The sequence below is a fragment of the Artemia sp. Qi Xiang Cuo genome, chromosome 11 (assembly GCF_049724085.1).
Source record: "Artemia sp. Qi Xiang Cuo chromosome 11, ASM4972408v1, whole genome shotgun sequence".
Taxonomy (NCBI): Eukaryota; Metazoa; Arthropoda; class Branchiopoda; order Anostraca; family Artemiidae; genus Artemia; species Artemia sp. Qi Xiang Cuo.
The window spans coordinates 57,239,983-57,255,134 of NC_142804.1; the positions used below are offsets into that span (position 1 = coordinate 57,239,983).

Sequence of the window (15,152 nt, forward strand, 5' to 3'; positions counted from 1 at the left end):
TGTGTTAGAACATTATGAAAATTTAATCGTAACGCATGAGCATTATATACAAAATCTCAAGGGCGAATGAAAATCACTCCTTTTATTTGAATCCAATTACCAATCAAGTTATCGTATATGGAGTAACCTCCGCTCTCTCTGATTGGCCCTAAGAAATGGGTGTTGCCTCAAAAACCAAGTCTGCTTGTGTTATACAATCTCGACTATACTCTCAAAACGTGTTTGACCACTTTTTAGGTTTGCTCACTTTTTGCAATGTGCACGTCAAACCACACTGTATATTCTTGTGTAATTCCATGTGCAATTGATATCAATAGCAAAAACTAGTCTGATTGTTTTATACAATCTCGACTATAGTTTCAAACCGTGTTTGACCACTTTATAGGTAAAGTTTTGCTCGCTTTTTGCAATGTGCACGTGAAACTGTACTGCCTCAGAAGTAGGTTTCAAAGCGTACACATTATCATGATGAACAAAGTTGCTAAAGACATTTTTTTTATCACTTTGTTTGGAAAGGTACCAAGGAACTTAATCTCCCCAAATAGCATTTGAAGGAACATAAACCAAGCAAATCCATAAGTACATGCTCTGGAAAGGTGCCAAGGAACGTAAAGTAAGCAAATAGCACAGGAAGGAACATATAGTAAGCAAATCCATAAGTACATGCTCTGGAGAGGTGCCAAGGAACTTAAAGTAAGTAAATAGCACAGGAAGGAACATAGAGTAAGCAAATCCATATTTAGCATACTACTACTATATAGAGCCATTTGAAGAACATTAAACCTTTGACAACATACATTTTAATAAGAAGTTTACAGCCCCTCGTCCCAATTAAGATTTTTTATTTAAGACTTGTCTCATTTTGATAGTTATTTTAAATCTTTCTTAAGTTCGGGATGACTTTTCTTACTAAAAATAGATATAGTTGGTGTTTGAGTATTCCCAAATAATTAATGTAAAATTCATAAAATTAGGCTTGTTTTAGGCCCAAGACAGTATATTACATATTAGAAAAAAAAAATTGATTTATTTGTTTACTTATTTTTTGCCACTGTCGTTTAAAGGTCTTATCTAAAATATTCTTTCTTCTGAAGTTATAGCCAAAAACCCTATGCTACGCTGATATCAAAAGGGAGATCAGAGGGGCAATTTACGTTCAATCACACTCTATTGTATGCAAAATGTATTGTCAAGAGGAAGCACAATGTGCTTTTCAGGGCTTTAAAGTTACATAATAAATTTTCGTGATAACTCATTAGAAGTCACTGAAATCTATTCACTAAGCTGTTCTCAAAGGGAAGATCAGCGGGGCAGTACCTTTTCAACCATACTTTGATCCTCCTGATCCATATTGCTCGACTTATCCTCCGTTTGAGGACGATCAGTTGAGCAATCCTCCGATTGCTCTCCGATTACTAACATCTCAGAAGTTCGGACATTTTGGAAACGTCCTGTAAGCGCGACAGCGACAATTTTAGTTCGGTCAGACACAGAATATCAGCAATAGAAGACCCGAGAAGAAGAACTAGAACACAGGCACAGACATGGACTAAAACTTCTCAACAACTCTTGCGGTGGAGTAAATTGTCGAATATATAGGTGGGGGGGGGGGGGGTTGGGGGGCAGGGCAAAATGACTTTTCAAAATATAGGTAGTGGGTGATTTTGTTGTCTTTCAAATTTCAAGATAGCGAAAAAGGGCATTGTACAGTTTAAATACGAAATAAAATGTTTTTTTTTCGTAATCTAAGAGGCTGAAAACATTTTAAGCCTCAAAAAAGCCATGTACAGACTAATGCACATAAAATGTACATCAAAATTATCCTAATAGTCTTTAGTGCGTTTAAAATTGTCCAAGGCCTTGCATAAAGTCGAAGATTCTGCTGCAAATTTAGCCTTTGTGAGGCTCTTGTTATTTAATGGACCCATCTGAAGCTGAGACTTTTCAATTTTTATGCAATTCTATCGCATAAACTAGGACTAGAAGTTTCAAATCACTTTTTCCACCCTAACTTGCTCTATACGCTAAAGTTCGAATTTTGTTCGAATCACAAACCCCTGAATCAAAACGGCCAGTTAATTAGAATAGATAGCTCTTTTGAAAGTACTAAAAAAATCTTTAGCAAAAAGGGCGAGGTATTGACTAGAGGGCGAACCCCCTCATATACGTAATAATTTCTGTTTGTCTTAAGCTTTAATGTTGCTCCTTACTTTCATTTGAAAAAATTAGTTTTTTTTATTTAAATCTGATCGTTTTTTAAATAATGCTGGGAAATCCGGTGCCCCCTTTATAGAAATGTCCCTTCCCCCAAAGAAACATCCTCCGTGGAAGGATCCTCCCCCGTAACCCCCTCCTCTGATACCCCCCCCCATCAGAATAAAATCCCTCCTGAAACGTCTTTATACTTCCCATTAACCAATACTATATGTAAACAATGGGCAAAGCTCATAACTTCCAGCCCTTCCTCCGGAAACTGTGGGGGATTAAGTCATCCTCAAAGACTTATTTATTAGATTTTCAACTATGCATAAAAAAATGGTTATCTCAAAATCTTGATTGGGTGTTTTTAGAAAAAAATTGAGCGTGGGGGGGGCCAAGTTACCCTCCAATTTTTTAGTCACTTAAAAAGAGCACTAGAACTTTTAATTTCCGTTCAAATGAGCCCTCTTACGATATTCTAGGACTACTAGAGTGATATGATCACTCCTGGGAAAAAAAAACAACAAACAAATAAACACGCATCCGTGATCTTTCTTCTGACAAAAAATACAAATTCCACATTTTTGCAGATAGGAGCTTGAAACTTATGCAGTAAGGTTTTCTGATACACTGAAACCAATGGTATGATTTTCATTAAAGTTCTATGAGTTTTTGGGGGTGTTTCCCCCTTTTTTCAAAAATAATGCAAATTTTCTCAGGCAGGTAACTTTTGATGAGTAAAACTAAACTTAATGAAACTTATATATTTGAAATCAGCATAAAAATCTGATTCTATTGATGTATCTATGGGTATTGAAATTCCGGTTTTTAGAGTTTCGGTTACTATTGAGCCGGGTCGCTTGTAGCGTAAAGAGCGAGGTATTGACTTGGGGACGAACCCCTTCATATACTTAATAATTTTTTTTTGTTTTAAGTTCTAATATTTCTTCTTCATTCAGTTGAAAATCTTATTTTTTAAAATTTAATTTCTGATCGTTTTTTAAATAATGCTGGGAAATCCGGCGCCCCCTTCATAGAAATATCCCTTACCCCAAGGGATCATCTTCCACGGAAAGATTCTCCCGAGTAACCCCCTCCTGCAGCCTCCCCCCCCCCAGAAAATAATCTTCTTGAAAATGTCTGTATACTTCCCAATAACCAATACAATATGTAAACAATGGGCAAAGTTCATAACTTGCAGCCCTTCCCCTGGGAACTGTGGGGGAATAAATCATCCTAAAAGACATATTTATTAGATTTTTGACTATTTTGAACAAAATGGCTATCTCGAAATTTTAATTGGGTGACTTTGGGAAAAAAAATGAGCGGGAGAGAGGGCCAAGTTGCCCTCCAATTTTTTTGGTCACTTAAAAAGGGCACTAGAACTTTCAATTACCGTTGTAATGAAGCCCTCTTACGATATTTTAGGACTACTGGATCGATACGATCACCCCTGGGGAAATAATAATAAAAAAAATAATAAATAAAAAAAAACACGAATCCGTGATCATTCTTCTGACAAAAAATAAAAAATTCCACGTTTTTGCAGATAGGAGCTTGGAACTTCTACAATAGGGTTCCCTGGTACGCTGAATCCGATGGTGTGATTTTCATTAAAGTTTCATGACTTTTAGGGGTTGTTTCCTCCTTTTTTTGACAATAAGGCAAATTTTCTCAGGCGCATAATTTTTAATTAGTAAAACTAAACTTGATGAAACTTATATATTTGAAATCAGCATAAAAATCTAATTTTTCTGGTGTATCTATTGGTATCAAAATTCCGTTTTTTAGAGTTTCGGTTACTATTGAGCCGGGTCGCTCCTTACTTACAGTTCGTTACCACGAACTGTTTGATACAGCAATGAACTGGTTATTGTCTGATTTTATATATCCAAATTCTTAAGTTTGTACTCTTATTATTAATTCTTAATATCGCGATTCGGCCTCCCTGATTTACGGGAAAAAGTGACTGTGCTTGCGGGAAAGCTGTCGTTGTCTGCAGGTCTTATTGCGCACCATAATTTACGTCGTTTTATGTAAATAATTGTTAAGTGTGCGAGTTTGCTTTTTTTTCTTTTTTGTTCTTGATGTACTCCGCTTCTTTTTTATAGTGGGTAATAAATAAATTATTATTTTTATTATAGGTACCTTTTTTTTATAAGCAAGACATAATCTAAAAACACATTTTTTGAAAATGTCTACACAGATTAAAAAAGTCATGATCCCCGTTGATTTGCTTTTTAATTCACACCTGTAATTCCAAAGCAATAGCTTACCCCTAATTTCATATTTAATATCCTCTATCTTTTTGGGCAATTTTGCTTCACTTAGTTTTCAAATGACCCTTTGACTTAAAAGTATAAAAAAGTCTGATTTATTATAGTTTGCTAATTCTCATTTACTGCGTTTGCATGTCCAAGGGGCTGCAAAAAAGTGGCTTAGAAATGTTAATTAAGATACTTACTAGTTGCTACTTATAAAATGTGTATCAAATTAATTTTCCCAAATTAATTAACAAATTAATTATTTAATTACCAAATTAATTAATTAATTACCAAATTAATTAATGAGTAAATTAATCAATTAAAGTTTATACCAAATTAAATTTTACTTACTTACGGCAGCTTACCTGGATGTGAAGAGACAAATATTCATTTTTTACTCAAATTTTGGTACCGAATAGAGCATTCAGAAGAACATTAATTTCTTTCTGAATTCCCTTTTACCAGAAGCATGATGAGATCTGAGAAATACTGCGACAAGAAATTGACAGCATTCTGTTAATATATTAAATAAAAAACAAATTTTTTCTTCTGAAAGTAAGGAGCAACATTAAAGCTTAATACGAACAGTAATTATTACGTATATAAAGGGGGTTACCCCCTCCTCAACACCTCGCTCTTGACGCTAAAGTTTTTTAGTGCTTTTAAAAAAGCGTCCAATTGTTCTAATTAAACGGCCCTTATTTTCAGGAGTTTTTGTTAAAGAATTGGGACAAAATTCAAACTTTAGCTTAAAGAGCGAGGTGTTGAGGAGGCGGAAACCCCCTTTATATGCATATAATTTCTGTTCATTTTAAGTTTTAAAGTTGCTTCTAACTTCCAGTTGAAAAAACTTGTTTTTTTTATTTAATTTCAGATCGTTTTTTAAATAAGGTCAGGAAATCTGGCCTCATCTCCAGGGAGAAACCCCCTGCCCATGGAAATATCCTCTAGACAATTCAATCCCTGTGAAAATTTATCCCGGACAATTACTCTTAACCACTCTGTGCCTAAAATTGAGACGGAAAAGAGAAAGTAAGACATATAAAAATTTTCTCAGGCTCGTAACCTTTGATGGGTAAGACTATACTTAATGAAATTTATTTATTTGAAATCGAACAGTTCGTAGTAACGAACTGTAATTAAGGAGGGACCCGGCTCAATAGTAACCGAAACTCTAAAAAAAGGAATTTTTATACCAATAGATACTTCAAAAGAATCAGATTTTTATGCTGATTTCAAATATATAAAATTATTACACATCAAGAGTCTTACACATTTGGTAAGAGTTATTACACATATTAATCTTACACATCAAGTGTTAAGCACCAGAGAGAATTTGGCTTGTATTTGAAAAAGGGGGGGGGGGGAAACACCCCCTAAAAGTCATAGAACATTAATTAAAATCACACCGTCAGATTCAGCGCATCAGATGACCCTACTGTAGAGGTTTTAAGCTTCTATCTGCAAAAATGTAGAATTTTGTATTTTTTGCCAGAAGAAAGATCACGAATGCCTGTTTATTTGGATTTTTTTTTCCAAGGGGTGATCGTATCGACCCAGTCGTCCTAGAATATCGTGGGAGGGCTCATTTGAACGGAAATTAAAAGTTCTAGTTCCCTCTTTAAGTTACCAAAAAAATGGAGCGCAACTAGGCCCCCCCTCATTTCCCACACTCATTTCCCAAAGTTACCCGATCAAAATTTTGAGATAGCCATTTTCTTCAGCATGGTTGACAAAATATAATAACTATGTCTTTGAGGATGAGTTAATCCCCAGAGTCCCCGGGGAAAGGGCTGCAAGTTATGAACTTTGCTTAATGTTTACATGTAGTATTGGTTTTGGGAAGTATACAGACGTTTTCAGGGGAGGAGGGGGATTTTTTCTGGTAGTGGGGGGATGGGTGGGTGGGTCGTGAGTTAAGTGGGAGGATCTTTCCGTGGAGGAAGTTTTGATGGGGTAAGGGGTATTGCTATGAAGGGGGCACTGGATTCCCCAGCATTATTTAAAAAACGATCAGAAATTAAATAAAAAAAAACAAGTTTTTCAACTGAAAGTAAGGAGCAGCATCAAAAATTAAAACGAACACAAATTATTACGTATAAGATTTGGTTCACCCCCTAGTCAATACCTCGTTCTTTACGCTAAAGTTTTATCAGTACTTTCACAAGAGCTTTTTATTCTAATTAACGGCCTTTGTGAATAATGGGTTATTCTTATAAAATTGGACCAAAATTCGAACTTTAGCGTAAAGAGCGAGGTATTGACTAGGGAGAGAACCCCCTAATATACGTATTAAAAATATATGAAAGCCATTTCACCAAAAAAAGTAAAATTAATATGCAAATTTCATTTTAATTATTAGTGTACGGTGAGCCAAAATCCAAACCTGCATTAATTCAAAAACGTTCAGAAATTAAATAAAAAAACATGCTTTTTTAACTGAAACTAAGGAGCGACATTAAAACTTAAAATGAAGAGAAGTTTTTCCGTATATGAAAGGGGTTGTCCCCTTCTCGACGCCTCACTCTTTACACTAAAGAGCGAGGCGTTGAGGAGGGGACAGTCCCTTTCATATACGGAATAATTTCTGTTCGTTTTATGTTTTAATGTCGCTCCTTTTTTCAGTTTATAAAAACTTGCTTTTCTTATTTAATCAGATTTTAGAAATATAAATGAATTTGATACTCCCAGTTTTCTTTAAAGTTTATTTAGATAAAGGAGCATTTGAATTACCAACCTCTTTCTTGAGTAAACTTTGGAAAATCTCATGTAAAAATAAACTCTTCGAAGATTTTCGAAGAAACTATATTGACTTTGCACCAAATCTTAAGACAGTAAACAAAAAGTAAGTGATGTTATGTGTTTTGAGAAGCAGAATTTTAAGGATTATTAGTTATGTCAACAAGAAAATAAAATTATTACTCATTTTTTGTTAAGAAAAGGGTATGTTTTTGTTTGGTTGAATGAACTCTACTGGACTGTGTTTTTATCTATGAAATTTCTTATACGTGTGAGGAGAAGACAGGATGGCAAGACTACTTCCAAGAGAGGTTGAGGGGGTGAATGTTCTTCTTTTTTGCAGGAACCGTTATTTTATTTTTTTCAATTGAAAATATTAATCTTTTTTGTATTATTTATTTTATTGAAATCTTAAAATCTGCAACAACTTCTCTTCTACACAATATTTTGCGATGACTATTCGTCAAATGTATACAAAAAAAAACAGTACTGCACAAAATAAGTGAAAAACATTGTAAAAAGACATTGTAAAAAAAAAAAATATTTATAAATTTTAAATCCTTTCAAAAGGGTGTGTTTTATATATATGTACAAAAAAATCATTCCAGTGTAGAGAGCTTCAGCCAATCTAATGCCACTAAAAAACAATAAAAAATTGTCTAAGATTGAAAAAGAAAAATTTAGGGTTTGTTATTTTCTTGCTCTGAAGTTTTCAGATCATGAACCCGGAACTACATCATTAGAAAACTTAAAATTAATTTTAAACTTGCCTTTAACATTTCTCTCAGAATTTCGATCATGAAAATCATAATTGATAAAATTTTTACCTGGATCAATCCTCTGTCCTATTAATTTTAATATAATTAAATAAAAAAAACAATTTTTTTTTAACCGAAAGTAAGGAGCGACATTGAAACTTAAAACGAACAGAAATTATTCCGTATATGAAAGGGGCTGTCTCCTCCTCAACGCCTCGCTCTTTACGCTAAAGTTTGTTATTATTAAAAAAAAAAGTTTTGAGACAGAGTCAAACTTTAGCGTAAAGAGCGAGGCGTTGAGGAGGGGACAGCCCCTTTCCTATATGGAATAATTTCTGTTCGTTTTAAGTGTTAATGTCGTTTAAGTTTAATTTTCTCAGGCGCGTAACTTTTGATGGGTAAAATTAAACTTACTAAAGCTTATATATTTGGAATCAGCATAAAATTCTAATTCTATTGATGTATCTATGGGTATCAAAATTCCTGTTTATAGATTTTCGGACACTATTGGGCCCGGTCGCTCCTTACTTACAATTCGTTACCACGAACTGTTTGATACAGGTAACAAATTTACCATAGCCCTACATAATTCAAAACAAATATTCATTGTATTTAGCTGGTCTGTATGCTGAGTACTAGCAACGAACAAATCTCTTGGTGAATGAGGAGAGTTTCCCCGACAAGGAAGCTAAAGCTTGGTTAACCTGACCTAAGCTGCGTAAAGCCCGACTGTGAGGCCCTAGACGACTGCAGGTAGCAAGGGTCTTATCCGTTCCAAATAAACTAGAAAGAGAGAAAATAAGGTTGTAAAATATTTATTATTATTTAATGATCATATGACTTAAGTCCAATTTACTATATACTCTTATCTTGACAGCCAAACAAAAAAGATGAATTCATTATTGATTGTAGAACTCTTCAAAAGGTAAGCCGAAAAAAGCTTAAATCTTGGAAGTTTATAATGTCATTTCAATACTGCTACTATAACTACTACAAACAACAATTCACCACATCACCAAGCCTTCGGAGGTCAACACCGCTACACATGCTCCTTCTCCGCCCCAACCTATTCCAAACCTCCCTCTTTACACCCACATTAAAGTTTCCGTTTCTCTCAAATCTTTCCTTACGACACCTACCACCTTACCGAGGACGACCTGCTTTTCGTTTAGCCCTAGACGGTTGGCTGAAAAGGACAATCTTTGGAAATCTGTCAGCCTTCATCTGCAGAACGTGCCTTAGCAATATGAACATTTTTCTCCTTATAGCCCTAGAAAGCGGGATTGAACCATACTTTTCGTACAGCCTACTGTTTGAAATACGGTCAGTCAGTCGGGTACCAAAATCAATCCGTAGGTAATTTCTCTAGAAAACATCTGGCAAATCTTCCTCGGTTTTTCGGAGCGCCCATGCTTCAAAACCATACTTGACCACTGTCATCACTGTAGTTTCCAAAATTCTAATCTAGGTTCGCAGATTTATTCAATAAGCGCTGGCACTTGCTGGCCCAAAGGGTATCGGCCATTAAGTTCGCATTGAACTCCTGTGGTGGTAAGACGCCAACTTATTGATTAGGTTTTTGTAAATTGAAGACTGAAAGGATCAATACAGGACACCAATTTAAATGGGGTATTGTTTTCAGCTTTAAAAGAAAAGATTATTGTCAACCATATCCAGAAAGAATTAAAGCTGTGGTTTAGTAGAGACAGTTTTTTAATCAGCCAGTCAGGTTTTTGTTAGAATTCAGGATTAGATGTTAATAAAAATATTCCAAGAACAGATGGAATAGAGATTGGAGAAATTAGAAGTTAATAATATAGGAGATAAATGAAGTAATTTAAGGAAGAATGCCTTGATAAAAGTAAGAAAAGCAGTTAGAAATACCAGCAAAAAAGTTTTAAGAATTTAGAAGGAAAGAAATATTTTTCATAACAGCTTTTTGAGTTATAAATCTCAAGAGAATAAGAAGAAAGCAGGGGATATAGAGAAGATATTGAAGACTAAGTTAAGAGATCTCAAATGAAGGCTAAGGATAAAATTGCTGAAGATAGTAACAAGACCGCAAAATAGTATGATATTTTATTAGTATAGTTGACACACAAGCGGAAAAGTGGACCTTGAATTTTTTACTGGAGGGACAGAGGTATATCAAAATTTACCATGTTTATCAATGTCAACGAAATAGCACATCTGCAATATCTCACAGACATCCGGAGGGTGGAGTTGACACTTATAGATAGCAGTAGAAGGGGGCAAGGAGACGTCGTATTTCGTGTCAGGGAGGGGGGGGGGGTATTAATAAAGATTTGGCTGTGGTCTTCTTAAAAGTCTTGGCACTCTGTGCCCCGGTGGGACTAGAAGCTAATCACCGAAAGTGGCTATGCAAATCGGAAAACATTTTGTGTACCTTGGTTATTATAAGAGTAATTTATTAAATACTCGAGATGGGATGGAGGATTTAGTCAAAAATTAAAAAGGATTGCGTTTAGGGTGAGAGAATGGTAAGTGGGTGGCAAATTTTGAGTTGGGGTGAAGGGTCTCTAGAGAGGGGGATAGTAATATCTGATATCCAATCCGTCTAAACTTTTGAATTCTTAGCCCCACTGGGATTATCACCTTAGACATTGGGACCACCTCTGCTTCTAAGGGCATCCCAGGCACCCAGAGGGAACCTCCAAATATCTCTAAGGTTTACTGATGCAGTGTCCTTACTTTCCAGTTGAACGGTGATGCGCACGTTGCTTATATTGCTCTACTAGGTCCGACACAGTGTATTGTTCTTTTCCAGCTACAGTCTCTTGGCTGCTTCTTATGCAGAGCAGCTTTGAGAGTATATCGCTGCCCAGAAGGAGGTTATTTCCCTGATATCACTCCGGTCTAACTCACATCATGTCAGGTTGTCGCGTCATTTCAAAGATGAACTTATTAGTCGTCTTTGATGACAAGTGAACATTTAGTATTCTCTGACGGCCTGAGCTTTCAAACACCAAAACTATCCTTTATTAACTTTGATTCAGGTTGCAGATTTCTGCAGTGTACAAGTTTACTAATGAGATTTCTAAACATGGCGTAATCTGCTGAAGACACTATTTGCTTGACCAATTCAGGCGAGCACTTCTTTCAGCGTTAAGCTAGTGTTCCTGATGACACTCTTGAATCTTCTGAACTAGAAAGCTTGTTCAACGTCTTGATCTTCGCATTTGATTGGTAGAGGAGAATCACTAGTTGTCACACATTTGGTTATTCTCTCTGCATTCACCCCAAGACCAAGATAGTTGAACTTCATCGTGAGCTCGTTCAGTAGTTTTTAACGTCATTTTTTGTTTGACTTAAATCCTGCTATGTAGTCTATAAAACTTACGTCGTTGGAGCCTAATAGAGTACCATACGGCAAAAAATGGGCAGGAGACTAAACGTTGTACTTGGTCGGTCAAGATGCAATTCCATTGTTAATGACGGCCTGATTCATTTGTGGCTGAAATATTTTTCCTTAAAAGACCGTCTAGACAATTCAGTTTTAGTAAATAAAACGGGCTTAAATAAGAAACTTTCAAATATTTTTGGTTTATCAACCTATTCTATAAGGTTCATTTTTGTTTACCATCCCCTTGCCACCTGAAGCAAGCTTATGCGTGCATGCCTGATGGATTAAGCTACAGTGTATAATTTAAGATAAGAAAAGATAGTTTCGAGTTGTATAAACAAAAGCCTGCACAAGGGAGGGACGTAAATTTAAATATATAATTTTATTTAAGCGTCAAAGTTAAAAAAAAATGAACCTACACCAGGCATTAATTGCAAGCATCCGCGGTCTTTTGTATCCTGGGCTTCTGCATTAAAAAGTGTGCTTTATTTCATCAATATATTGTTTTTTTCACTTATTTTAAAAACCCATTGGATAATTCTTAGAGCGTATGTAAAAAAGTATAGTCAAACAGCCCCTCCCCCTTTTTTTTACCTGTTTTGTATGTACCCGCTACCGATATGCCGAATTCTGCAGCAGCATGGAGAAAACCAAACCCAGTAGGCCCATTTTTTTTTATATAAAAAATTCAATGCCATTAAATGGTCCAAAAATCTTTTAATCAAAATTAAATGAAAAAAAAGTTTTTTTAAATGAAAGTAAGGAGCGACATTAAAACTTAAAACGAACAGAAATTATTCCGTACATGAAAGGAGCTGTCCCCTCCTTAACGCATCGCTCTTCACGCTAAAGTTTGACTTTCTCACAACTCTATTTTCTTATACAATGAAAAAATTTAGCGTAAAGAGCGAGGCGTTGAGGAGGGGACAGCCCCTTTCATATACGGAATAATTTCTGTTCGTTTTAAGTTTTAATGTCGCTCCTTACTTTCAGTTAAAAAAACTTGTTTTTTTTTTATTTAATTGTTGAACGTTTTTGAATAAATGCAGATTTTGATCTTGGCTCACCGTACATGAATAATTAAAAAAAAAATTCATATTAATTTACTTTTATTTGGTTAAATGGCTTTCTCAAAACTTGTTTAATTTTATTTTACGAACGTTTTTATTAGTAATAAATATACGTAACTTACGAATTAACTTACTTAACGAACTTCTTTATTCATACATTTTTAATAAGTATATTAGGGGGTTCGCCCCCTAGTCAATACCTTGCTCTTTAAGCGAAAGCTCGAATTTCGTTCCAATTCTTTAAAAATGACCGCTTAATCACAAGGGCCGTTAATTAGAATAAATAGCTCTTATGAAAGTACTAAAAAATCTTTGGCTTAAAGAGCAAGGTATTGACTAGGGGGTGAACCCAATCATATATGTAATATTTTCTGTTAGTTTAAAGTTTTGATGTTGCTGCTGTTGCAGTTGAAAAACTTGTTTTTTTATATTTAATTTCTGATCTTTTTTTAAATAATGCTGGGAAGTCCGGCGTCTCCTTCATAGCAATGTCCCTTCCCCCATGAAAACTTCCCTCATGGAAATATCCTCCCATATAAAACCCGGACCCACCCCTTCCCCCACTACCAGGAAAAATCTCCCATGAAAACGTCTGTATACTTCCCAATAACCAATACTATATGTTAACATTGGGTAAAGTCCATAACTTTCAGCCCTCCCCCCGGGAACGTCAGAGGATTAAGTCATCCTAAAAGACATACTTATAATATTTTCGAACATGCTGAACAAAATGGCTATCTCAAAACTTTGATCAGATGACTTTGGGAAAAAAAATGAGTGTGGGAGGGGGCCTAGTCGCCCTCCATTTTTTTTGGTCACTTAAAAAGGGCACTAGAACTTTTAATTTTCGTTCCAATGAGCCCTCCCACGATATTCTAGGACCACTTGGTCAATACGATCACCCCTGAAAAAAAAACAAACAAAAAAAACAAATACACGCACCCGTGATCATTCTTCTGGCAAAAAATGCAAAATTCCACATTTTTGTAGATAGGAGCTTGAAACCTCTACAGTAGGGTTCCCTGATACGCGGAATATGATGGTGTGATTTTCATTAGGGTTATATAGCTTATAGGGGGTCTTTCCCCCTTTTTTCGAAAATCAGCCAAATTTTCTCAGGCGCGTAACTTTTGATGGGTAGGATTAAACTTGATGAAACTTATATATTTGAAATCAGCATTAAAATCTGATTCTTGTGGCGTATATATTTGTATCAAAATACCGTTTTCTAGAGTTTCGGTTACCATTGAGCCGGGTCGCTCCTTACTTACAGTTTGTTACCACGAACTGTTTGATATTTTGTTATAAGTAAAATCTCTGGCTCTCTATGTATCAGCTCACACTAATAGCAAATGAAGTTCCTTACCACTAACGACATTTACAGAAAGAATCGCTATCAGCAGAATCTGTTTTGTTCCGTACAATTTTGAAACACATCTTCTTTCTTGTTCCGTGCTGAGATCCTTCTGAAATAAGGAAGACGGATTAGCATAAATCCAATTAAGTTCGGCATTCCTTGTTACTCATGGATTCTAAGATCTATTAAGCTCTTAGGTGAGAAGCTGCATTCAATGTTTATTGTCAAATGATCTGGTAGCTGATGATGTTAACCAGGAATGCTTTAAGAAATATAGAGATATGCTTTAAGAATAGGTGGTACTTGTGCACTAAATGGTACACACAAAGGAAGTCAAGTTTGGTTAATGCTAATAAAAAAAGTAGGATAAATATATAATAGTTTAGAAACAAATTTGGGCTAAATAATTGCACATTAGGGGGGTAGGGGGTAAAGCATAGCATATATTAAATACGTAACTTAACCTAGGCCCCCCCTAAACCCCAAAAGACAACAGTTTAAATATTGTAAATTCAATGAGAAACCACGCTCTTTGATCAATTTAGATAACAATTACCCGCTATAGCGGTGTGTATTGGGGTAGTGCACTTTTTGTAATTGGTTATTTTTTGTAATTGGTTTTTCATATTTGAGCTATAAATAAGTTTTTAATTGTTAAGACTGTTTCTTTTTGCAAGCAAGTTCAATGTTTCAGTTACTTTGGTCTCTGTTATATTTTATTGATGACGCATATTGCCTAAAAGTATTTAATTAAATTTAAACCAAACAGTTTGTGGTAACAAACTGTAAGTGAGGAGCAGCCCGGCTCAATAGTAACCGAAACTCTAAAAAACGGAGATCACTCGACGTTTAGGGGCTGTCTCATCGTTTTTTTCGAAAACCAGGAATATTTTCTCAGGCTTGTCACCTTTGATGGGTAAGACTAAACTTCACGAAATTTATTTATTTGAAATCAAACAGTTCATGATAACGAACTATGAGTAAGGAGCGACCCGGCTCAATAGTAACCAAAACTCTAAAAAGAGGAATTATGATACCAATAGATACATCAGAAGAATTATATTTTTATGCTGATTTCAAATATATAAGTTTCATCATGTTAAGTCTTACCCATAAAAAGTTATGTGCCTGAGAATATTTTCCTTATTTTTGAAAAAAGGGGAAAGCAACCCCTAAAAGTCATAGAACTCTAATGAAAATCACACCATCAGATTCAGCGTATCAGAGAACCCTACTGTAGAGGTTTCAAGCTCCTATCTGCCGAAATGTGGAATTTTGTATTTTTTGCCAGAAGAAAGATCACGGATGCGTGTTTATTTGTTTTATTTTTCTCAGGAGTGATCGTATCGATCCAGTAGTCCTAGAATATCGTGAGAGGGCTCATTCGAACGGAAATTAAAA

General features: G+C 35.3%; 1 protein-coding gene across 2 annotated transcripts in view; it reads right to left on the bottom strand.

The window, feature by feature from the left end:
* The window catches only part of LOC148947167 (zwei Ig domain protein zig-8-like), a 326,989-nt gene that overhangs the window by 194,574 nt on the left and 117,263 nt on the right, over positions 1-15,152 (bottom strand). For both annotated transcript variants that reach the window (XM_089097298.1, XM_089097297.1), the window contains exon 2: positions 13,761-13,860. In XM_089097298.1, coding sequence (XP_088953424.1) covers positions 13,761-13,860 — 100 coding nt within the window. The remainder of the gene's footprint in view (positions 1-13,760; positions 13,861-15,152) is intronic.